A 24,686-nucleotide genomic window follows, 5' to 3' on the forward strand; every position below is an offset into this window, starting at 1 on the left:
GTAGGAGTAATGGGATAGGCAAGTAACCCTTTGTTTCGGAGGGTTTTCAGTCAATTATAAACAAATCTACATTTATGGTTTACTTATTTGTATGAAAGTATGACTCGATGGTTAAGGATAGGGACAGGGTTCTATGTCTTATTTTTAATACTTATAATCCAACACATTATATGTAAAACAATAGCACATTAAAGTAAGGGAATGAGAGAGATTTCTTTTTTCATTTATAGAATCATTATATTTGCCAACTCAAACTTCAAATAGTATATTACAATGTAAACAAGTAATCTTAACATTATCAGCGTAAGACAATAGTTTTAATTTAGGTTTTTCAAAAACTTTGAATCATTTGCAGAGTGATGTTTTATGCACTCTCATGACCCTTCTTGTAGCTAAGCACAACAAAGTAATCTTCACATTATCAGCATAAGACAATAGTATTTATTTGTTTTCAATAACTTTGAAGTTTGCAGAGTGATGTTTTAAGCACTATTTGGACACTTCTTGTGAAAGATTAAATGTTACTATTTTATTTGTCAATACATATTTCAAATTACTACCCTGGGCCTAATTTCATAGAGCTGCTTTTAGCTGAACATATTGCTTAGCAGTTTTCAGATCAGCATAAATGAGCAGGATACCATACTAGTCACCTGTTGTTCACATAGCATGGCTGGTAACCATATTTTGGTAAGCATATTTATGTTTGTGCTTAGCTACTTTATGGGCTTTAAGCACCTCTATGAAATTGTGCATGTTTTAAAATACCAGAAATCATAGATAAATCGTTTGCAACAGATTGTATGCTAGTAACACTTTTTACTATGAGGAATGTTTTCTTGCCCAATTGATTATGGTGCAACAGTTCTGTCATCGTATCAGGTATTCCTGTCAAGAAACTACAATGTCTGGTATTGGGTTTGGGTTTAACTCATGTTTTTTACTTTGTTAATTTAAATTAGATCTGCCAATAGCACATCTTGAAACTTATCTGCACTTATCAAGAAAATATCACAATACTTATTGACTCAGAGATTAGGGTTTCGTCAGCCAGTCGCAAATAAGACAAAACTTGTGAAGGACATTTTTTTTTAATGTCTAGCTTTTCATTAATATGAAATAATAATTTGCTTTTAAGATCTTTGTCCAATATGCAAACAATACCTCTTAAAGGCACTGTACACTGTGTGTAATATTTGAGTGATAAATTACCTCTTTCTCAAAAACTATGTTACTTCAGAGGGAGCTGTTGCTCAAAACAACAGCTCTCCCATGCTTGTTACCAAGTAAGTTTTTATGCTAACAATTATAATGAGTAATTACCATAGATTTCCAGTGCCTTTAAGTCTACAACATTAAATGCAAAGAATATGGCTACTTATAATTATTGAGTTATTTATTTACATTAAAGTTTTGTGAAGCTTTAAGTTTGTGGAGTAAAATAAGTGTACCTTGCAAGAAATCTAATTTTAAGATAAGGTTTTTTACTCCTGGTAACAAAAGTCTATACCAGACCCACTATCTTTCTGAAATCTTAAAGCCACTCTCTCGAGAAGTATTCCACCCCAAGAAACAGTACATTTCTTCCAACTTTGTGAGTTCAAAACACACACATTGTGTGCTTGCTTGCAAATGGTACACTTACTTTTTACAAGAATATTGACTTGAATGTTAGATTACATCTATGTCTGACATCATTAATTAACATGTCTACAATTTTACAAATGAAATCAACAAGCTGTTTCTCATTTATCATTCCTTCATTTAATAGAATGACTTGAATACCTTGGTGTTTCAATACTATTAGTTTTTCTCTCAAATCTGAAGCTTTCAAGATTGTAATGAAAGATATTTGCTACACAATGTAGGATACACGCTTTTTCATGCTGTGAAATTTAAACATTGAGATGTCCTTAGATGTAACAGAACACAAAAAAGGAAATCTAAAACTTATTTTGCTTCTGCATCTCTCCTGCGCCAGGAGTGTCTTGTAGACAGACATGGCACATTATAAATTTCCACTATTATTATATTTGTTATTATTATTTATTATTATTAAATGAACTAGCCCTAACTAGGGGCGTTTAATTTGCCCTTGTCATCAAAATATGGTGATCCATTAATGATGACTCCATTTATACATCATTTAAATTTTCAAATAAATTTTGCCAAAGTGTACCTTAAACAAATTGGATCTGATTTGCCTGAACAAAATTTTGTAAATTTGTTTTAGGTCAGGCATGGTGTTCAGCACATTCCAGATCTTTTGCTTATCATCATACGATGCAACATTATTTCATTCCTAGTTTATGGTATAACTTGAGAAGAAATATCAATGGATTGTACTAAAAACCTTTTTAATTATTTAAAATTGTAATTTTGTACAGTTAAAGGGGTTTTGTTAATCAAAAACATGTTTCCTATCTTTTAAATCTGTAATCAATCTGTAGGGACAGACCTCTCATTTCGGGTTAGGCTGGTGCCAGCATTTCATCCCCAAAAATGTTGTGGTATGTGACGAGATATTCTGTTGGTATGAGTGCTGCAAAAACAGACCACCCTTTGACGTTAGTGTAAAACAACCACAGGGATTTTACCTTCCTCTTGCGTAACCCTCACACATATTAACAGGTGATATGTAGACAGTGGGCTGACTATACGCAGTTGCAGGTCTCGGGGATCTTCTCTGTGACAGGTAGACACCATCTACAGATAATATTAAAACAAACAAATTTTTATTTTAAAGGTAAAGTTAGAATGTGTGTTCAAAAAAGTAACTTTAGTTTTTTAAGAAATCAAAGAATAAAAGCACCGAGTTCAAACTTCGGTGGTTCCGATCAGCAGAGTGTGTGTTTAAGTCCAAGTCTTGACACTTGTGTCCATAAGCAGGACACTTTTGAAACCATTGCTTCATCCTTCAGATGGGACGTAAAGCCTTTGGTCTCGTGTATTGTGTAATGCACATAAAAGAACCCTATGCATTTATCAAAAAGAAAGGGTTCGCCCCAGTGTTCCTGTTCACATTGTGAGCAGTTTCTCACAATGTTTTATACTATCAACAGCTCTCCATTGCTTGTTACCAAGTAAGTCTTTATGCTAACAATTACTCTGAGTATTTACCAACAGTGTCCAGTGCCTTAAAGAAGAGAGCAGTTCATTTACCTGATTCATCGAAGATTATTGGGAAGTTCATCGACTGCAGGTCTCAGACGTCTACTTGGTTGATGTGTCGATCTCTGCGGAGATGACAACCCTCGCTGGATCATGCAAACAAAACAAAATGATGTTTTAGTTGGTTTTACAAATATGAACAAGCAAGTAATATACAACTAAAGGTATTTTGAGATTATCCTTTTCCATTTTATTTAACAAACCATGCTATATCATACAAACAAAGAATATTATAATTTAGTATCAAGAGGTTTGTGCTGAAATACCATTAAAAGAGATGCATTATAATATCGGTAATTTTTCAAAATCGTACAGCAACATAAGGGTTCTTTCCATAAGCAAAATTCAAAATTGTTTTATAGTGGATCGGAATGCTGATTAAACCAGCAAAGGAATGACAATCAAACTCACAAAAGATCGTGGTCTTTTCCTCGAAGCATTAACAAGTGAATGACATGCAAACTAAGTTATTTTGCATCTGTGCATTACAAAGTTATCTAGAATTTCACCCAACCATTTTATTTCATTTCTTTTGATCTATTCTGGTTGTGATGCCCAGGACTCTCAGTAAAGCAAACTTAATCACTGAACTAGCCACGAACCTGGAGAAGTTTCAGTTTTAGATGTGGGAGGAAAACTGTTCCAGGAAAACCCACAAAGTCTCGGAGGGACTGAAAACCCAATCCACGTAGTACCCCACATATGATTTAAACCGGGGTCATAAAGATGGAAAGTGAGGAAAGATGCCACTATGCCAACCAAACTATTCATGTTTGGCATTTCCGAGATGTACGCGTTTATAAATTTACCTCATCTTTTGCCAGAAGAAACATTCAACATTCAAGGTTGTCATGTATAGTGAAGACATCCACGTTGTCGACTGGTGGATCTTATATCAGCAGTACTAACTCTGTAAAAATAAAATGAACAAATCATTTAATTCTGTCGCATTAAATCTGAACCAGTCCTCATTTGTTTTTTGTTTTGAAAATGAGTCGCTGATTCAAATCAAATTCAATGAGTTTGTTGGGGGGGGGGGGAGTATGGGAGTATATGTCACTGACAGCAAGATTTGCTAGTCACATACAGCAAGATTTGCATTTTGGCAATCACAATCTGGACTTCCCCTCCCATACAAACAAGAACCTGCATGCACATATGGAAGTTGGTTTCTTTTGTTTTATAACAAATCTTACTGGACAAAACTTCCTTCGGACTACAATTTCACATCTTCCTAAAAACGTTCTTGAAAATGTATTTGAAGTAGACTTGGGAGACCCAATTGCTCCACAGGGAGCAGCCAGCGGCGTAAAGCTCCACAGCGGAGCTATGCTGGAGCCCCCTACAGGCAGATCGACTTCGACTTTACATTACAGTGGTATTTAGATATTCAAATGCCTCCCTAAATATTCGCACCTCATATGCTGTACCCAACTCAAATGTTACGAGTCCAGTGCTGCCCCTGGCATTAGGTGGAACTGACAATAAGGGAAAGTCATGATTAATTTAAATGAAGGAAACCAGAACAGATTTATGACCAACTGTTTAATATAGGATTTGAGGCATTGCATGGTGAGGTATCAATATATATTTGCTTTGCGGTAACACCATGTGTGTATCTACTTGCCAGGTAGAGTTTGTTCTTAGAGAACTGTCTTTCTTTATTCTACTAATGCGGAGTAGATTGTTCGGGTGTTCGGGAGACTTCTCAGTTCCGAAAAGAACTGTCCTGCTTTTCAACTATTACCCGGGCGGATGGTATATAAAATAGGCTAGGACTTATACTCTAGCTTATAGGATCGAAATTAACTGTACTACCGCGAAGTCAGTTCTTAAATTGGTCTCAACGTTTCGACTAGGTCGCCCTATTCATTGTCATCTTGTATCACAACTGTTTAATATTCAGGAGTTTCCCTTACCTTTTCAGAAGGAGAGAGCAGTTCATTTTCCAAACTCGTTGTGCATTGTTATGAAGCTCATCAACTGCAGGTCTCAGACATCTACTTGGTTGATGAGTAGATCTCTGTGGAGATGACAACCCTCGCTGTATCATGCAAACAAATAAAACAGTCTCATGGATAATGAAACATAACAGTCAGTTTTAGATTAACATTTGCCCTCTCATTCATAGGTCCCCCTTTTTGTGATAAGCAATGTGTAATAAGTCAACTCAGTTTGCTCTGTTAACTTGGCTTTACAGGAGTTGGGAAGAAGTGAGTATGAACATACAGCACATAAATTGGTGCAAACCCAAATGTTCATAAATAAACCATTACCAAGTCTTTCACACAAGATATAAGATAAATAATCAATATAAACCACAAGGGAAATTGACTGGGTAAAAAGTGGCATCCCCTTAAGGTGATCCCCTAGCTGCCGCTCTTAGGTTGTATCATAAAGTTGGGAATGATCCCAAGCAATACTCAGCAGTTACAAGTTGAACGGCTTCAGACTGGCACCCCCGAAAAAAAATATTGACAAAATAGGGAAACCTACAATATAGGGCTAGATAGCTCAGTTGATAGAGCGCCGCCACGTTAATCCGGAGGTCGTTGGTTCGAACCCCACTCTAGTCAATTCTTTGTTCACACTCCAAAATGAAGATAAATAATCATACTTTTGCAAGGCATTGCAATTGCAAAATGTGGAACTGTGCATCATTGAACTAAACATTTTAATCTTGAGGTTTCAAATAAAAAATACATATATTTCTAGTATCATGAAACTGTCCCAAATCTCTTGATATATCTCAAATTATATTGAAGACTGTTAAAAAAAATGGTCAGCTATTTACCTGTTGATGGAGAAGACATCATTGAATCTTGAAGCTAGGCTATATTCCCATCATGCATCTACTTCTGGAGAGGTAGACTTCATCTTACAATGGTGCGTCTATAGCTAGCCTAGATGGGAATAAAACATGAACAATATTATGTACAAAGAGATGTATCTACTAATAAGACATTTAAGGTACAGGAAGAAAGAGAAACAAGCAGTAAAGGATTTGCTTAGAAGGAACTATTATGTGAACAATTAAAGCATGCAATGTGTTGCCAAACCATATTTATAAATACCTCCGACAGTTTCGCTATTCCTATTGGTGGAGAGCGCGTCACATGGGTGTATATAAACCTTTGTTTATGACTAGGAAAAAGTGTTGAAACATGGGCGTGACATGCGAGCTTGCACCAGTGCTTATTAAGAAAGTTTCTTCATTCCTATTGGCCGAGAGCAACGGCCGGGACAGTTGTGCCACATCACGCGATACGCGCGACGCGCACAGCTTTCCCTTATAAGGAGTTGTTTACCCGAGGGCTGGAGGGGTGTTGTGTTGAAAGAAATCATTGAACAATTATAATTTTTGCATTTATTTTACTTTTTGACCAAAAAGTTTTTATGTTTTTTGACCGAAAAAGTATTTTTGAATGGGAATCAAAGTGTGTTAAATCGGTTGTCAACTAGTGGTGTAAACCCATCGAGGCGTGGTTCTTGATAATTTACCTCGACTTCATCTCGGTAAAATTATCAAGAACCAGGCCTCGTTGGGTTTAAACCACTAGTTGAAAACCTCTTCATCACACATTGATTCCGTTACTCATGGACCCTTCTCTTTCAGGGTGAGTGTTCTGGGTTCTTTTACATGCTTTACATAACAAACAGGACCTAAGTGGTTTGAAAGTAACAGTACAAGTTTACATATTATTCTCAAAGCCTAGTATCATCAAACTGTCCAAACTCTCTCATTAATGGTTGTTCATAAATTTACCTGTTGATGGAGAAGACATCGTTGAATCTTGAGTCTTGAGGCTGGGCTCAGTCACATCATGCATCTAGAAGACATCATTGGAATCTTGCAGCTGGGTTATAATCCCATCAAGCATCTACTTCTGGAGAGGCAGACTCCATCTGACAATGTTGCATCTGCAGCTAGCCTAAATGTGAACAAAGTAGAAACAATATTCTGTAAAAAAAGAACTATCTACCAATAAGGTATTCAAGGAGCTGCAACAAAAAGAAACAAGCAGGCGAGGGATTTGCAAGGAAGGAACTATTATATCATCATAGCACCCACTAGGGAAATGCAGTGGTGCAACTTGCTGCCAAACCATACCAGAAAACAACACAGGGGCGAGCCCCTTCTCTTTTACTTTGAGTTTTCTGGGTTCTTTTACATGCTTTATATAACAAACAGGAACTACAGCAGTGGGCGGTGCTGGCTGGTCTGCAGAGGACTCATAATGTTTGCCCAGCACTCTGAGCCAAATGTAAATGCACCTTTCACCCCAGCACAGATTTCCCCTAGAATAAGTCAAAATATTGTCCATTGTGCATTGATCTGAGACACTGCTAATGATAAGGGGTATCAATTGTGACAGGGAAAGAACAAAAGTCAAAAGGCCATTCACTTCATTACATGGCCACCTAACGTGAACAGTTTGGAAACCTGGGGTGGATTTCACAAAGAGTTATGACTAGTCTTATCTTGACTTAGGACAAGTAACTCATACGTTTGAATATCTCCTACACTAGTCCTAAGTTAGGACTAGTCCTAACTCTTTGTGAAATCGACCCCTGACATCATGCCAGAAGCTTGCACTTCAGCAATAATGGCCCCATAATTAAACATGAATATTTTTGTTTATTTGCTCGCCCCTGGTGGACTTCAAAAACATTGGATCTATAAGCCCACCATTAAAATTGGTCTAGCTTCAATCCTGGCTACAGCTATTCAATCATACCAGGGGATAAAGCAAAAGTGCCTTGCTCACAAGAACATGAGTGCCACGTACAGAATTTAAACCCAGTGGTATAGCGGTTTAAAGACACTGGACACTATTGGTAATTGTGGTGGCCAGTCTTCTCACTTGCTGTATCTCAACATATATGCAGAAAATAACAAACTTGTGAACATTTGAGCTCAATCGGTCGTTCGAAGTTGCGAGATAATAATGAAAGAAAAAATCACCCTTGTCACACGAAGTTGTGCTCTTTCAGATACTTGATTTCGAGACCCTAAATTCTAAATCTGAGGTCTCGAAATAAAATTTGTGGAAAATTACTTCTTTCCCGAAAACTACTCCACTTCAGAGGGAGCCGTTTCTCACAATGTTTATACTACCAACCTCTCCCCCATTACTCGTTCCCAAGTAAGGTTTTGTGCTAATAATTATTTTGAGTAATTACCAATAGTGTCCAGTGCCTTTAAAGGTACAAAACATGTTTATATATATTTTCACAAAGCCTAGAATCATCAAGCTGTTCAAACTCTCTCATTAATGGTTGTTCATAAATTTACCTGTTGATGGAGAAGACATCGTTGAATCTTGAAGCTTGGCTGTACTCCCATCGTGCATCTACTTCTGGAGAGGTAGACTTTATCTGACAATGGCGTGTCTGCAGTTAACCTAGATGGGAATAAAATATAAACAAGAGTCTGTGAAAAAGGATGTGTCTTACAACAATGTGTTCAATGCAAAGGAAGAAACAAGTGAGCAAAGGAATTGCTACAAAGGAACTATTATGTGAGCACCCAGTAAGGAAGTGCAGTAGTGTGATGTGCTGCTAAACCATACCAGAAACACAGGGGCAAGCCATTCTCTTTCATGATGAATGTTGCTGGTTCTTTGACATGCTTTAAAGGCAGTGGACACTATTGGTAATAACTCAAAATATTTATTAGCATAAAAAATTACTCGGTAAGAAGCAATGGAGAGCTGTTGATGGGATAAAACATGTGAGAAACGGCTCCCTTTGAAGTAACGTAGTTTTCGAGAAAGAAGTAATTTTCCACAAATTTGATTTTGGGACCTCAGAATTAGATTTTGAGGTCTCAAAATTAAACATCTAAAAGCCAAAACTTCATGTGACAAGGGTGTTTTTTCTTTCATTATTATCTCGAAACTTCGAAGACAAATTTAGCTCAAATTTTCACAGGTTTGTTATTTCATGCATATGTTGAGATACTCCAAGTGAGAAAACTGGTCTTTGACAATTACCAATAATGTCCATACTGGACTCCAGTGTCCTTAAGTGTGTCAGTGTCCTTAACTGGCCAGTACTCTTAAAGTTTAACATTGAGTGAAAAACTTAGGCAAAAAATGCGAGCTCTCAGTTTTTATTGACAGGTCATCACAGTCCCTGATGGTGGGTACAGGCATGACAGGGGGGCTTCCATAGGGTCAAGAAGCTGTGGCTGGAGTCCAACATTTGGCACATGGAAAGGGGCTAAGCAACCACCCTGGGCCACAACACTTGTTGATGTTAGTGTGTGCGTTTGTTTAGGTTCGCTGGGTCAACCCCGTTCAAATAGCTTTGACATCATTCCAGGGGCTCACCCGGGTCAACCCCCAGTGCCCTGCTTGTGGAGTGGGTCACTTGGGGGTGACCCGAGGTGTATGACGTTACCACGAGAGGGCGAGTGTGATCGTTCGATTAGCTCTTGTCAGGGGCTCACCCGAGTGAGCACCGCGGGGTCGACCCGGCACCGCTGGGTCGACCCAGGGAAGCTAATTGACACACCCTCTGTAAAAAAAAGTAACGTATCCCACTCTGGGATTTTTACTTACCTCTGTTGAAGCCTCACACATCTAAATTGATGATGTGTAGAAATCGGGCTGATGACAAGCACTTGTACATAGTAGGTCACAGGTATTTACTTTGAGACATCATCTGCAGAGGGCACCCCTTCAAAGTACAAACAAATGAAACATATTTCACATAAGTCAGCCAACTATTTCTTTTAAGTGTGACTTAAAAAATTGTAATTTCAGTTTGTCAATAATACCAATTTAAAGAAATAGGCTATTGAAAGATGATTAATTGAAACAGAAACATGGGAAATAAACATTAGAATTCTTTAAGAGGTATGTGTTAGCTCAGGGTCTAGGGATGCATTAATTCAGATGATTTTTCAAAATCACTTAGGGCTATGACGCGAGGAGATGCAAAAAATAAGTAACAATGACTCAAAATGAAGGTTTCTCAAAAATAAAAAAAACAAAAACTATTGATTATATTCTATTAATCAGTCACCAAAAGCAGTATAAAACAATATTTAAACAGCTACCTGAACGGAATGTTTTCAACAGAAATGGTATTTTTACTTGTTTATAATGCACTTGTTCACCATTTTAATGTAATTTTGATATGTGTACACTTCTGAACTTTTCGTAATTATCGATTAAAAAATCAGGCCCCTACCTAAAGGTATTTTTGAAAAACTAAAAACACTTCTGCCGTTGAGAGCGGGCGTCAAAGGACAATGCCGCTGACGTCATTTGTGGGAGTTTGCTTTGTTATACATCCAGGCTGCAACAAAGCAGCTTTATCTACTTATGACGTTTTGAAAGTAATTACGTAACGGGGCTTTTCGCAAATCTCGCAGAAAAGCTCTGGATAAGGGCATACAAAATGATTGTTTTTTTACACAATTGAAACCTATTTATGATCATATGAATCGCTTTCCTTATTCATCGAAAACATTTTAAGTGGAATTCAGCAAAGTTCACGACTTGACATTTTCGTTCAAGCAGGTCTTTAAAACCTTTAGACTGAGTAAATGAAATGGATAAAAAAACCTGAAGTTTAACTTTCATGAAACCAAATGAAATCTACTCAAGAAATAACTTTAAAAAGTCTCAAAAACTAACACTAAAACACAACTAAACCTCAGAAAAACCCAGTGCCAAAGAAAAGCAACAAATTAAAATCAAAATGACTGTAGCGAACCAAGTCCATATTTATAGCAGAAATAAAATAATGCAGATAAAACCATGTATGTAGAAATTATTGTGGCAACATAATTAAAAATAACAATTCTACACTCACTAACGGGGGGTACAGCACAAGTTGACAGGGCAGGGGTGCTATTCTAAAAAAAAAACTTTAAAAAACCTTTAAAATGAGGAAATGTACACAAAACAGTGAAGGCAATTACTTGAGCCATGCTTTAAAAATTATACAATGGATTTTCCACCTCTGCCACACTTTGGTAATACATGGACTCGGATGAGGTAGGTACAGTAATCAGGTTATGTAATTTTCAACTCAATCAAATGCATTCTCCTCTGTGGCGAAAATCTTTTACCAAAATCATCATCAGGATCATTCAAATAAGCAACTCACCATCACAGTTTTTGGAAAGTCGAGTCCTTAAAACTTGGTAAATGCTTGAATTTGTTGTAGCATATCGAAAGCATACGTGTTGACACAGTCAGTTTACCTTTAAAAATGGCGGCGAAATCTGCTGCTTGGGTCATGTGTTCTCTTGAGACGGATTTCAGTTTCACAAACAAATTAACATAACAAAACATGGGCGTTTCATTCGACAAACCATTGCAAATGAACACTTTTGTTTGTTATCTAATATCACTATTTAAACTGGAACAGTGCAAAGTGAATCTCTTGACCTTTACCCACATGATACAATAATTCAAAATTTGCTGCATGAAAAACTCTCTGCTTTATGCGAAATAAAAGTTCGGTTTGTTTTCTCGACTTTGAGTTTGTTGACAAGGAGGCTGCCATCTTTAACCTCTTTCAAAATGTTGTAACAATTAAAACACATTAAAATAACAAAATCAAATGAACTTAGATTTAAAAAAAATAAAATAAATGCATTAACTAAGTTAAGTATTTTAAAAAGCAACAATTACTCTAAGAATTTATGTATCAAGTGTATAAGATTTACAGTTATATTTAATACCCGTCCTTTACTTACTAAAATCAACCAACAGAGGGCGCTGTAACTCTTGTTGTCAGGCAACCAAAACAAGTTGGCAAATTGAGTGTGCAGTTGGCTGATTCGCCTTAATGTTTTGAACGGTATGTAGCCCATAATCTCATATTTTGAAAATAAAGATGTTTTAATATAGATATGTAAAGGTGTTGTTCGTATTTATGAACATTATTGGTTCAAAGATATTGCTTACAATCCATTGAAAGTTACATTACAATAATGAGTAATGACCAAAATAAATAGTCGGCACAAAAACTTGTCAATGAAGTCATGATAAAAAGATATTGCCTGTCGATTGTTGACATAGGCCCTACTTGAGTCTTGTTGTAATATCCAATTCAGAGTCACAATGACACTCATGGCAGACATGGTCAGAGAGAAGGGTTCATGAAAGGGTTTGGACTGTCACTGGTCACTGACTGTGTGGGGGAGGGCGGGGTGAGACTGACGCCAGTGACAGTGACACTGACTACTGAGTGACAGGGACAGGTTTATTTTAAGCAAGATGCACAATCAATGTCAATGCACGTAAGCTTGATAAGAAAGTAATTCCAAACAGACTAATTTATTTCAAACAGCATGATTTATGCTTATTAAATGGTACAAAATAATTGTTTATTTTATTTGAGAATTCCTTTTTCTTTTGGCACAGGTTTTGAGCTATCAATCAAATCTAATCCAATCCTGCTGAATCCAAATACCCACGACCATCATCTACAAGAAGTAACCATGACAACCGAGCCACCAATCACAGATCAGGGTAGCACCCATAGTAAGGAAGACGTTAACATCAACAACAATGCGAGTAAACCGGGAGGAATACGCAGTGGAGCGCGTAAGTCCTTGCCGTCACCCCTCACCAGTGCGAGGAGCAATGCAGCGGCAGATAATCGTAACATGCGTCGGATTATCGCAGAGGATCCTGAATGGTCATTGGCTACCGTTCCTCTCTTGACGGAGCTGAGTGTCACGCACATTGTCAATAACTTTGCAGGTACATTTGAAGGGTGTGCACAATATTTGTGAGATTGAATTTCATATAACTTTTGACAGATTTGCATTGAACTTGATAAAACTTTGATGTGATTCCTGGCTAAAAGGCAGCTAACGGTTATAAGATAGCCTCTGACTGGCACCCCCAAACAAAAGTTTTGACTAATAGGGAGACCCCCAACATAAGGCTGGATAGCTCAGTTCATGAGCGCTCGTTCGTTATTCCCAAGGTTGGTTGTTCCAGTAAAACAAATCTTGTTCAAACCTAAACTTTAAAAATGGTATATATGAGAAATGAGTATGTAAGCAATTAATTTTGACCCTGGAAGCCCAAAAGTTTGAAAACAGTTTAATCACATGTTCATCCGACTCTAATTATATAACCACATCAATAAAGCAGAACTTTACAGCTTCTAAAAGTGGGTATTGGACACTATGAAAGTGACGTGATACATCTTTCAAATTTTCCAAGGCTCATGAAAAATTTTTCTTTTTCCTTTTTTTATCCCCCAGAGCATCCTAAGCTAGATGAACTTCTTCCCAAGTACAAATCTAAAGTCTTGGAGAAGATCTCCACCAACCTTCCTCTGAAAGTCATAGCTCACCTTGTCTCTGACGAGGGCTACTGGCAAAGATGCTGCAAATCAAGATGGCAAGTTTGTGACGTCTCGAAGTACGCCGGCAGCTGGAAGAGGATGTTCTTTGAACGTCACTTAGAGCACATCATCGAGCACTTCGTACCAGAGACAACTGACCCAACCCAGTTGAGTGAGACCTTACCACTTGCAAGTCCCTACATCAAGCAGTTAAATATCAAACAGTTATTGCCACCGGTTAAAGAAGAACTCTCCAAGCAAGTTGAGGACGTGTCGGACGCGGGGAGTGACGCTGGACTAGACGGACCCAGCATGGATCATTTTGAATTCAGTCTCGTCACTCAGAAGCTACCTTACCTTCAAGAGCTCCGTATCACGTACGGGGTTCAAGACTGCGGAATGAACTTCGAGTGGAACTTGTTTCAATTCACGTCCCGCGACTGCCTCCTTCTCTCCAAATGCATCAAATCTTGTCGCTCTCTGAAAATCTTTCAACTCCATAGGAGTAAAGTAGACGACGACAAAGTCCGCGTTTTCATCGCGCATAATCTGGACCACCCGTCGCTACAGGAGCTTGACTTGTCTCATAACATGATTGGAGACAGCGGGGCACGAGCCGTCGGCAAATTTCTGAACGGGCATTGCATCCTCAAGAAAGTTGATTTGTGTAACAATCGGATCCGATCCAGCGGGGCTGCTGCCATCGGCCATGCCTTGTCAAAGAATACAACATTGAAGCATCTTAACATTAGACTCAACAGATTGGGGGACGAAGGTTGGTATATAAATATGTAACGGTTTATAATAATAACCTTAAACCCTACGGTTGTTATTATCTTAATCCTGACGGTTTAAAATCTAAAACCTTAATCCGTAAATTATTCTATACAAAAAATCAGAACTATGGAACAGATTTGTAAAACAGCCTCTAAATTTTCTAACTTTCCAAGTATTTTTATATTTCAAGGATCTTTCCTGAGATCGAAAGATCGAAAATTCAGAACTTACACTCATAACTTATAATTTTCACATATGCAAGAGTTTTGGAGGCCACAATAATAAGCAGAAATCTTATGTGACACGCCGCAGTGATCTTTCTGGGTTTCAAGTTTACGTGCGTGTTTGGCCGTTGTCATGTCAACACATGTGATGAAGCACTGTGGTGGGTTGCGCGTGCAACTGATTCACAGAGTTCCTGTAGTCCCTAGTGAAAATGCACAACTAACAATAAGCGGATTAATTTTTCAGATTGATCTGTGCCTAAAGCCTTTGTCAAAGAACTTTTCTTTTCACAAACCAGCCAAGATTTTTGTAAAGACGGATTCTACTGCCTTGCCATGAGGCCTTTCATCTCTCTATGGGGTGCTAGTCTGTTTGACTAGGCAATGATCACCCAGTACACAATGGATTTCCAACAGTCTAAAAATACTTTGCAGAGACATGACTGAAACAAAATTTGTGCTACTTCTGCAAGAGTCATTCACAGCATTTTAATTTTAAGGGTGTCCAAACACAAGTTATTAAAGGCTAAAAAAAGTTTTTATTTGACTGAAAATAATCCTGCATGGTATGATACAGGATTAAGGTTTTTCAATCCTTAAGCAAACGGGTTAATCCTGCCAGAAGGACATTAACCTTCTCTTGCAAAATACTGCAGGGCCCATCTTTCGTGGCTCTGCTAACCGCCGAATTCTGAGCTTATGATCACCCTCTCTGCTTACTGTGCAAGCGCCAAATTTCTGCTCTAGCTGTGTAAGTAAAAAAAATGCCTAGTAAAGTGGAGTACGACTCCTTCTGAAGTAATGAAGTTTTTGAGAAAGAGAAACTTCTCACTAAAAGTGTTTGAATCCGAGAAAGACTTCAGTTATGATGAACAATTGGAGTGCTAAGCCCACAAGTACAAAATTCCTTGCTTACTAGTGAAAAACGCTTGACGTAAGCGCAGAATTCCCTGCTTCCGTAGGGGCTGATTTTTTGCCTATGGTGTGCTGATTCTTTGCCTATGGTAAACAGAGCTATGCACTTGAGCTCAGTTTGTTAGATTATGACTTCAAAGCTGTACAGAGTATTTCACTATGATATGTTTTTGATTATCTCATCTAGGTGGGCAGTCTCTTTGCCGAGCCCTGGTCAAGAACACAACCCTTGAGGAGCTGAATATCGGAAGTAATGAGCTGACTGAACCAACGGCTGCCATTATGGCTCAAGTTGTGATCTCTAACATCACACTAAGGAGAGTCAACTTGTCTTGTAATAGACTTGGACCAGTAAGTACAGACACTTATAGTTCAAAAAGAGTTAGGACTAGTCCTAGGAGATATTAAAAACTTCAGGTAGGACGTAACTCATCCTAACTTGAGATAAGACTAGTCTTAAGGGCCAGTCACACTGCAGCATTATTGAAAATGATCACGACGCATTCTATTGGTTGAATTGCTTCACATCGAATACGCGCCTGCTTACTCAACCAATCGAGAGCGTCCAGTGTGACCGGGCCTATAAAACTAGTCTTTGACAATTACTAAAAATATTAGCATAAAAACTTAATTGGTAATGAGCAATGGAGTGCTGTTGCTGGTATGAAACATTGTGAGAAACGACTCCCTCTGAAGTAGCTTGATTTTGAGAAAGAGGTCACTTCTCAATAAAATATTTGATTTTGAGAAAGACTTTAGGCCTGAAGCCTTGTATCCTCACAAGGTGCTTCAAACATGCGTAGTGCGTGTAGCTCTTTGTTCATGTACCTGTCAACAAATAATGAGCACTCTAGGACGACCATCCGATAAAACATAACATACACTGTAAGAAAAAACACTATCATACACTCTGCAAATGATTAATATTATATCTCATGTGTTGCTCATCAATTCCTAAGTGCAGTGCAAATTCCACATTTTTGAGGCATTGCATGGTGAGGTATCAATATATATTTGGTTTGCGGAAACACCATGTGTGTATCTACTTGCCAGGTAGAGTTTCTTCTTAGAAAACTGTCTTTCTTAATTCTACTACCGCGGAGTAGATGTTCAGGGGTCTGGGAGACTTCTCAGTTCTGAAAAGAACTGTCCTGCTTATTAACTTTTACCTGAGCGGAAGGTAGAAAATAGGCTGGGGCTACTACTATAGCTTATAGGATCGTAATTAACTGTACTAACGCGACGTTGGTTCTTAAATTGATCTCAACGTAATTTTCATTCGGTTTTTCAATATTCTCTCGTGACCCAGATGGCCAATCGATCTCAAACTTCTACAGGTTTGTCAGTTTATGTATACATGTATATGATGGGTTTATACATAAAATGCTTACACTGCCAGCAACTGTTTTGTTAGCAAAAAACAATTCTGTAATGTTCCTTTAAACACTCTTGTCCATAGTCCAACTCAGCTATCAAACAAAGTAGAGTCTATCAAAAAACATGATCACGCTGCGTCATATACAAATAGTGTGATGTACTAACAGTCAAACGTACATGTAATGAAAGGATAATGGTTTACAAAAAGTAACAAATTACTTTCTTTTAAGCCAATTTGTTCTCGGAATTCTGTGTCACTGAACTCTAATTCCAATCACTCAAGGCACCTGATTAAACTCCATGTGAATAAATATACATTTATCAGCATTGATATCTTCAGTACTATTCGGATTGGATAAAATAACAGTCAATAAATTTGCTACAATTCACTGACAATGCACCAAGGCCTGCTGTATGCAAAAGTCCATCTTAGAACTCTGTGAAAGGAGCTTTACGCCCTCTTGTGTTAAGAAACTGAAGAGCTTCGGTTTAGTAAGACTGTTCCCCTGCCCTTAGGTGTTGGCTTTGTATGTGTACACATATAAGTTAAATTTAACTGTGAATCTCCAGAACCATGCGGCCATTTTAAATGATGTGTACTTCAGTTTCTTATAATTTTCTCAAAATCAAATGCAAAGGGAACAACAACATCTCAAGCAGAAGTAAATGCCAAATCAGCATTTTAATTGAGTTGACATAAAGGCAGAAAACACAGAAAAATCACAAAGGATTTCACAAAATGATATAAAAAAACATACTAATTAAATGAGAAAGCAATAAGTTAAAATGATGGATGAATAACATGTTTTGGACATTTCAGAGTTTTAAAATAAAACTACTGGCGTCATAACATTTTATACTTAAGCTACAGTGTATTAAAGTCAAACATTTGCATAAAAAACAAGTCGACAAAAACAACAAGTCACTGTTTCCACAAAGTGTTACTTATAGCCTAAATAGTTTTAAAATGAAACTGCTGGCATCACAAGGACTCATAAGGACTCTCAAGCTACAGTTTTTTAATGTCAAACATTTGCATAAAAAAACAAGCAGACAAAAACCACAGTTTATTAAAAAGGTTTAAAATGAAACTGCTAATGTCAATCATAACATAGTATGATCGTAAGGATTGTAGCTAAAGTTTGTTTTATGTAAAATGTTTGCAAAAAAAAACAAGTTGACAAAAAACGACAGCTTGACAAAGTGCCGTTTAGGGTATAAAAATGCTATTAAAAATCTATCTTCCTTACACAAACAAATTAGACGTTATAAAATGATGTTGACGAAATGAAATTAAAACTGTCACTACCAATAAAAAAACCAGGCCTGTTTGTATCATGCTACATTAGAGGAGCACATTAGATTAATTGGAACGTAATCACACGCTTAACTTCACACAAAGTAGCTGCGAGTCCAAACCACCTGCAACAGGCAACGCTAGGTCATCATCAACAGAGTAAAAGTACAGGCCCTCTCTTTTTTTTCTACTTTTATCTCGCAATGGCAACATCAGGTGGTTGCGAAGTGAAACGTTTCTACATCATTTATCAATTTAGTAGTCAAGAAAGAGTGTGTGACGCTGTGAGGTATCGTAATACAGAAGGTATTACTTGAGCCCCTCTAGCCTGAGGATGTCTTCTTGAGAATGACCCCCCCCCCCCCTGGCAGGTACTTGCTAAATGCTCTGCCGAGTACGGTTCAAAGACTCTTTGCAGAGTGAACGCTATAAGGGTTTCAGTTTATTTCTACGTCCATGGAAGTTTCCACTCCATTCAAGACATTAAACTCTTACTTTCTCCCGAGTCGCTTCTATTCTTCAGAAATCTTTTATGTAGGGCTTGTGTCACTGACTTGTTGCTGATCGTAAAGAGTTTCAGTTATCTTCGATCTTCATTTGAAGTTGCAAAAAATAGTTTAGGCCTGATGTTTCGACCCTAGCCAAATCTTTCTCAAAAGCTAACTTGTAACTTAGAGAAAATTCATTTAGGACCCGAGTCACTGACTTGTTGTGGATCTTAAAAAAACTGCAATTATCTTCTGTTTTCATTTTAAAAGTTGCCAAAATTAAGTAACAACCTGATGTTTTGACACAGAGTCTTTCTCAAAGGCTTAACAAAAAAGTTCCAACAGTTTCCACTTCACAAGACATTACAGTCTTACTTTTTCCTGAGTCACTTTTGACTCAGAGAAATCGCATGTGCATTTTGTAGGTCACTGACTTGCTGTTGATCTTAAATAATTTCACCTTTCTTCTGTCTTCATTTGAAGTTGCCAAAAAATAGTTATGGCCTAACGTTTCAACCCTAGCAGAGTCTTTCTGGAAGGCTAAAAAAAATAAAAGTAAATCTAACTTCCCACTCCACAAGACATTAAACTCTTACTTTTTCCTGAGTCACTTCTAACTCAGAGAAATGTTATGTAGTCGAGCCTATGTCACTGACTTGCTGTTGATCGAAAATAATTTCAATTACCTTCCGTCTTCATTTGAGATTGCCAATAGTAGTTACTGGCCTTATGTTTCATCCTTTCTCCTGAATCACTTCTTACTTTAGAGACATTTTATGTAGGGCGTGTGTCACTGACTTGCTTTAGTTGCAAATAGTTTCAATTGTCTTCTGTCATCATTTGAAGTTGCAAAAAATAGTTAACGGCCTGACGTTTCGACCCTAGCAGAGTCTCTCTCAGAGGCTAAAAACATATAAAATAAATCTAAGTTCAAACAGTTTCCACTCAACAAGACTCTTACTTACTCCTGAGTCACTTCTAACTCAAAGAAGTTGTATGTAGAGCCTGTGTGACTGCATTGCTTCGATCACAAATAGGTTCAATTGTCTTCTGTCTTCATTTGAAGTTGCAAAAAATAGTTAACGGCCTGACGTTTTGACCCTTTCTCAAAGGCTAAAAATATATAAAATAAATCTAAGTTCAAACAGTTTCCACTCAACAAGACTCTTACTTTCTTTGAGTCAAAGAAACTTTAACTCAAAGAAATTGTATGTAGGGCATGTCACTGACTTGCTATGATTGCCAACAGTTTCTGTTATCTTCTGTCTTCATTCGAATTGGCCAAAAATAGTTAAAGGCCTGATGTTTTGACCCTAGCAGAGTCTTTCTCAAAGGCTTAAAAAAAAGTTATAAAAACTCTTCCAAAATTGACCCAAAAAAAATAGTTATGGCCTGATAGAGTCTCTCCCAAAGGTTAAAAAAGTAAAAATAAATCTAGGTTCCAACAGCGCAGTCTCAGAATTCTCTCTCAGTATTACTATTGACATAAACATATCCAGACACCTTTATAGCTTTCGGCAAGATGGAACTGTCTATTCTCTGTGACATATTTTGTTCAAATATTCCTTGATCCATTGTAGTGGAATATATTGTATAAGTTCCTTCATTATGCATATAACACACACTGCAAATGTCATCTAAGAATAGCTCTCAGTGTGAGATATCTTGAGATTATTTGAAGAGCAAGGAGTAATAAAACCGGAGTGCTTCCACGTGTAATACTAGCATTCAAATCTCAAGTGCATTAGATGTGATGATTGGTTTACTGCATGATTGCATGACAACATATGTACGACATTTAATCCAGTGTAAATGCAATTTATCACATATGGTGTCCCGAGTGTCATGTCATCTTCAAATAGCATTGGGCAGTCGGCAGCCAGCTCAACACATTGTATGCGATTATATGGTTGAACGGAGCAGTTCAGTTCCTTATTCAGACTGCAATTATGAACAACTCGCAGCTCAACCCAACACAATGTGATTATATGGTTGATTGGATCAGTTCCTTAAATTCAGACTGCAATCAAACATCTCAAAGATGAAAACCATCGTAGGTTGGTGCTTACAGATTATGATTTATGATCGTGGAAAGCATAGTCAGTGAAAGTCGTGGGACATCGTTCAAGCACTTAGCAATCTAACAAATTTATTCAGGAGTCTATTCTTTTATTAATAGCATTTGGGATTAAAAATGCTAGTTTGGTTTTACCCTGATGTGCTGTCTACACCTGGTGCCTCCCAAAAAAATTGAGAGGTATTACAATTATAACAATAACTAGTTGCGAAGTACAATGTATGTTTGTAGCGCATTTTGCAATAGCGTATCAATGCACTTTTCATTACCGGTAGTGCCCTGGTCATTAGGCCAATAACATTTCCATAATTTTTCTCAGCTCCCTGGGGAATATACAGCCTTGAGGATGCCTAGTGAAACTCTGAAGGCTTTTTCAAACACAACATCAACCTCTACCCTTGCAAGTACCCCTTTGTACTTTTAGGTGAAGAGAAGCAATTATAGTAAAGGACACAAGTGTCATCAGGGATTTCATTCCCACACCCTGATGACTTCATTAAGGCGTGGAATTTCATCTTCATGAAAGGGCAAGGCCGTTTTCTTTTTGAAAAGGGCACTTCCATTGGGAAATCTACGGGAAACTTCTGTGTGGGCAACAAGGTCAAGACAAGGGTAACAATGGCGTGTAACTCCAGGCCTGACCATCAGAACTTGAATCCTGTGCACTATGTATAGACCAGGCCTGTATGCTTCGTTTTTTAAAAGGGCAAGGGCACAAAGGCATTTTCTCCTTGGTAAAGGGCATCCTATGAGGAAATTACAAATTTCTACTGGAGCATTTCAAGTACACCAAGGCAGTGACCCGGGGGCATGGGGGGAAATTGCCTTTGTTGCCTCCGTGAAGTATCAGGCCTGCTCTAGACGGCTCGGCCATTATTTTGCGATTTATTCTTTAATGCAATTTTTCATATTAATTGGGATCAAGGAATCGATGCAAACCAATTACCAATTTGTTAGAACCATTGATGAAGTAATCGAGTTTAACTCCGTAGGTCGCTTTAAAAACGGACATAAAGAGCATCTTTAACACACTGTCTTAAAAAGTCAATACTCTGATAATTAGCAGCAGATGTTTTTTGGTTATCAAATTAATTGTGATTTCCGTCATCTTGGTGTCGATGACTGGCTTTATTGAAGCTGCCTAGTCATGTGTTCTTGGTTCAATCACGGAGATTCATGGGTCATTTCGGAATCCTCTTCCTAAAAGTATCTGGCTTCCTGGCGATCGGTTATTAATTATCATATCTCCTTAAATTTTCTTTTCATCTCAATTTCCATTTTCTTCATGGACATATGAGTTTTAACTGAACTGAATCTTCTCGATTTACTGTTTGGACATTACAGAGAAAGAAATTGGTAAAGCACGTGATTTTTTTATGATTCATGATCTTTTCTGATTGACACAGGAAATAAAGAATAAATTGTTATAATATCAACTTTCACAGAGACATCTGTCGTTGAGTGCGTGGTAATTATCACAAGGGCCCAATGGCATAGAACTACTGAAGCACAAAAGTAACTAAGCACAACAAAAGTATGCTTAGCAGAATAAGGATACCAGTAAGCCAAAATAACCCTATACTCAGAGAGAAGTTTGCTATGGGTGTTTCTGGCATGTTTGAAGGCAGATTGCACATTGTATTAATTCTTAAAAGATGCTATGCAAATGGGTCTCATAATTCAAAAGCTAAGCAAAGTTGTCTGTAACACTGGTAAAACAAATTACATGTTTTGGTATGAAGTCTACAGCAGCTTTCGATAGTATAAAGCACTTTGAGAAACATCTCATTTTTTAAAGTAAAGTGGATGTAAAAAGATATAATTTTTTATGCCCAAAAGTAAATCTGAGAAGCGTTACTGTCAGTGACCTTTCTCATATTGTGTATTCCTATTTGGGATTATTCTTCCGGTGTGGTCATATACACTCTGGATTTTTCGGCGATATCTCGAAAATGCGACCACCTTTTGAAATGAAATTATCACGAGTTAGTTTTATTGTATACATCTACATTTAAAATGGCTTACAACAACCAAACCATTCCAAAAACCAAACATATACTTTGCCTTTAAAACATAATAATTGCTTTGAAATAGCCAAAGATAAAGTGTTAAATAACAACTGATTTTTATTATTATTAATATATTAGATATTCTGATACATATAACAGAATTGGCAATATTTGAATGCACTGTCACTTTGTGATTGTTTTCTCTAACGCATCTCATTTTCAAAAAGTCAAAATTGTCCATGCATTCCATTTGTTTGTAATACTCGACTGATAACAATCTTAAATCTCTTACCCAGGATGGAGGCAAGCAGCTTCAAGAAGGCATGGAGGAGAATAAAACCATCTTAGAGCTGGATCTACGACTGACGGAGGTCGGACAAGAATCAGAGTACTGCATCAATCAGATCCTGAAGAAGAATCAAGAAAGAGAACGGGAATTAAAGCTGATCGAGAAAGAGAAGAGTTCCTTGGATAGATAAATTGTATCAAAGAGGACTGCTAATAGGAGACTTTCCATTATTATCAAGTTTATAATATTTACCGTCCAAATTCAAGTATTTTGTAAATAATTTTTGTAGCAGTTTGAAAACTTACCAAGGCCTGGAATTTCATCTTTGAGAGGGCAAGGCTATTTTCATTTTGCAAAGGGCACTTCCATTGGGAAATCTTAAAGTCTATGAGAAACTTTTGAAGGGGCACCAAGGCCAAGACCAGGGGCATCTCGGCCCATGACCTTCGTGTAATTCCAGGCCTGTTTATCTATAATATCTCATATTCACATTGTATTAATATTTAAAGTATCAATTGAAGTTTCTTGAAGAGGGTGCATATTAAGGTTGATTAATGTTCCTACTCTTAGTGCCATTAACCAGCGAGACGACCAATCATTTGAAACCATATAACTGCATGGTTTGTGTACAGTGTCTGGTGGCATAACTAATCACAGAAGTACTTTGTGTACTGTGTAGATGCTTTCACCACATGATAAAATTGCAGGCTCGCATAGTAAATCCATCAGTCAAAACCACAGGATATTAAATGGTCAAACAGTAGGAGGGTTGACTGTGTACTGTGTTGATGGAGTCACCACATGATATCATGCTACAGGCTGGCATTTTAAATTCTCAGTGGATGATATTGAATGGTCAGACAGTAGGAGGGTTGACTGTGTACTGTGTTGATGGAGTCACCACATGATATCATATTGCAGGCTGGCATTTTAAAACCCCAGTAGATGATATTGAATGATCAAACAGTAGAAGGGTTGACTGTGTACTGTGTTGATGAATTCACCACACAATATCATTGCAGTGCAGGCTGGCATACCAAATCACAGTGGATGATGTTGAACAGTCAGACAATCAAGCTTCCTGCGAGTACAAGTTGATTAGATATCTCTCTTTGATATATTATGGGCATCATTTTCTGTGTGTATACATTTGTGTCATAGTCTTAACATCCGTCCAATTTGTATATAAAATGCTTCCACGATTGCGATGTCATGCAATGATTATGTTTACTCAACTGCCAAAGAATTAGGCATTTCCAAATGATTTGTATATTCGGTTACAATTATTTGTAAAACATTATTAAAAAATTATTTGTAAGAAACCTGTGCCTTATGATTCATTGTCAGCCTTATTGGATATTTTTCGTGTAAGGCTTTGACACTGAAAAGCAGAGAAATAATTGCAGTGTTTATGATTGGAGATGGGTTTTTGGCAGCCCTAAAACTGCATTTTGTTCCTAAATTAAACATATAAATCACAATCCGTCCATGGTGCTTGCTTGGTGGGTGGATCTCTGCACTATTTGAAGTAATTTCATTGCCGTATTTTAAAGGTCAACCTTAATCTGTAAACCATAATTTTTTTTTGCTTAACTGCAGTTGGTTGCCTCCAAGTTGTCTGTAAAATTGCTTCATGTGACAAGGCCCTTCAAATCATGATGAGAGGCTGCCCTATCCATCACTGCAGAGGTACATTGTACAATGTTGAAGTGGGAGATAATGGCTTCATGTTTAGG

General features: G+C 37.5%; 1 protein-coding gene and 1 long non-coding RNA gene across 4 annotated transcripts; one reads left to right on the plus strand and one right to left on the minus strand.

Annotated features, from left to right (window-relative positions):
* Positions 1 to 1,273: 1,273 nt before the first annotated feature.
* LOC117299276 lies at positions 1,274 to 23,037 on the minus strand. Of its 3 annotated transcripts, none has more exons than XR_004520056.1 (9): positions 22,954 to 23,037; positions 9,738 to 9,855; positions 8,468 to 8,576; positions 6,938 to 7,103; positions 5,966 to 6,074; positions 5,091 to 5,215; positions 3,981 to 4,081; positions 3,163 to 3,257; positions 1,274 to 2,706 (listed from the first exon to the last, which is right to left on the minus strand). It is a non-coding gene; the product is annotated as an uncharacterized LOC117299276 (long non-coding RNA). The 3 variants fall into 3 exon arrangements; XR_004520057.1 differs by lacking the exon at positions 22,954 to 23,037 and adding an exon at positions 11,393 to 11,684; XR_004520055.1 differs by lacking the exon at positions 22,954 to 23,037 and adding an exon at positions 11,296 to 11,684.
* Positions 11,911 to 23,285, plus strand: LOC117299267 (dynein regulatory complex subunit 5-like). The gene is made up of 5 exons (XM_033782754.1): positions 11,911 to 11,994; positions 12,561 to 12,902; positions 13,415 to 14,272; positions 15,601 to 15,764; positions 22,958 to 23,285. The coding sequence occupies exons 2-5, from the start codon at positions 12,638 to 12,640 to the stop codon at positions 23,138 to 23,140; spliced, it is 1,470 nt and encodes a 489-aa protein (XP_033638645.1). The 5' UTR covers positions 11,911 to 11,994; positions 12,561 to 12,637; the 3' UTR covers positions 23,141 to 23,285.
* The last annotated feature ends 1,401 nt before the right edge of the window (positions 23,286 to 24,686 follow it).

The sequence above is a fragment of the Asterias rubens genome, chromosome 1, assembly GCF_902459465.1.
Source record: "Asterias rubens chromosome 1, eAstRub1.3, whole genome shotgun sequence".
In the NCBI taxonomy this organism is placed as follows: domain Eukaryota; kingdom Metazoa; phylum Echinodermata; class Asteroidea; order Forcipulatida; family Asteriidae; genus Asterias; species Asterias rubens.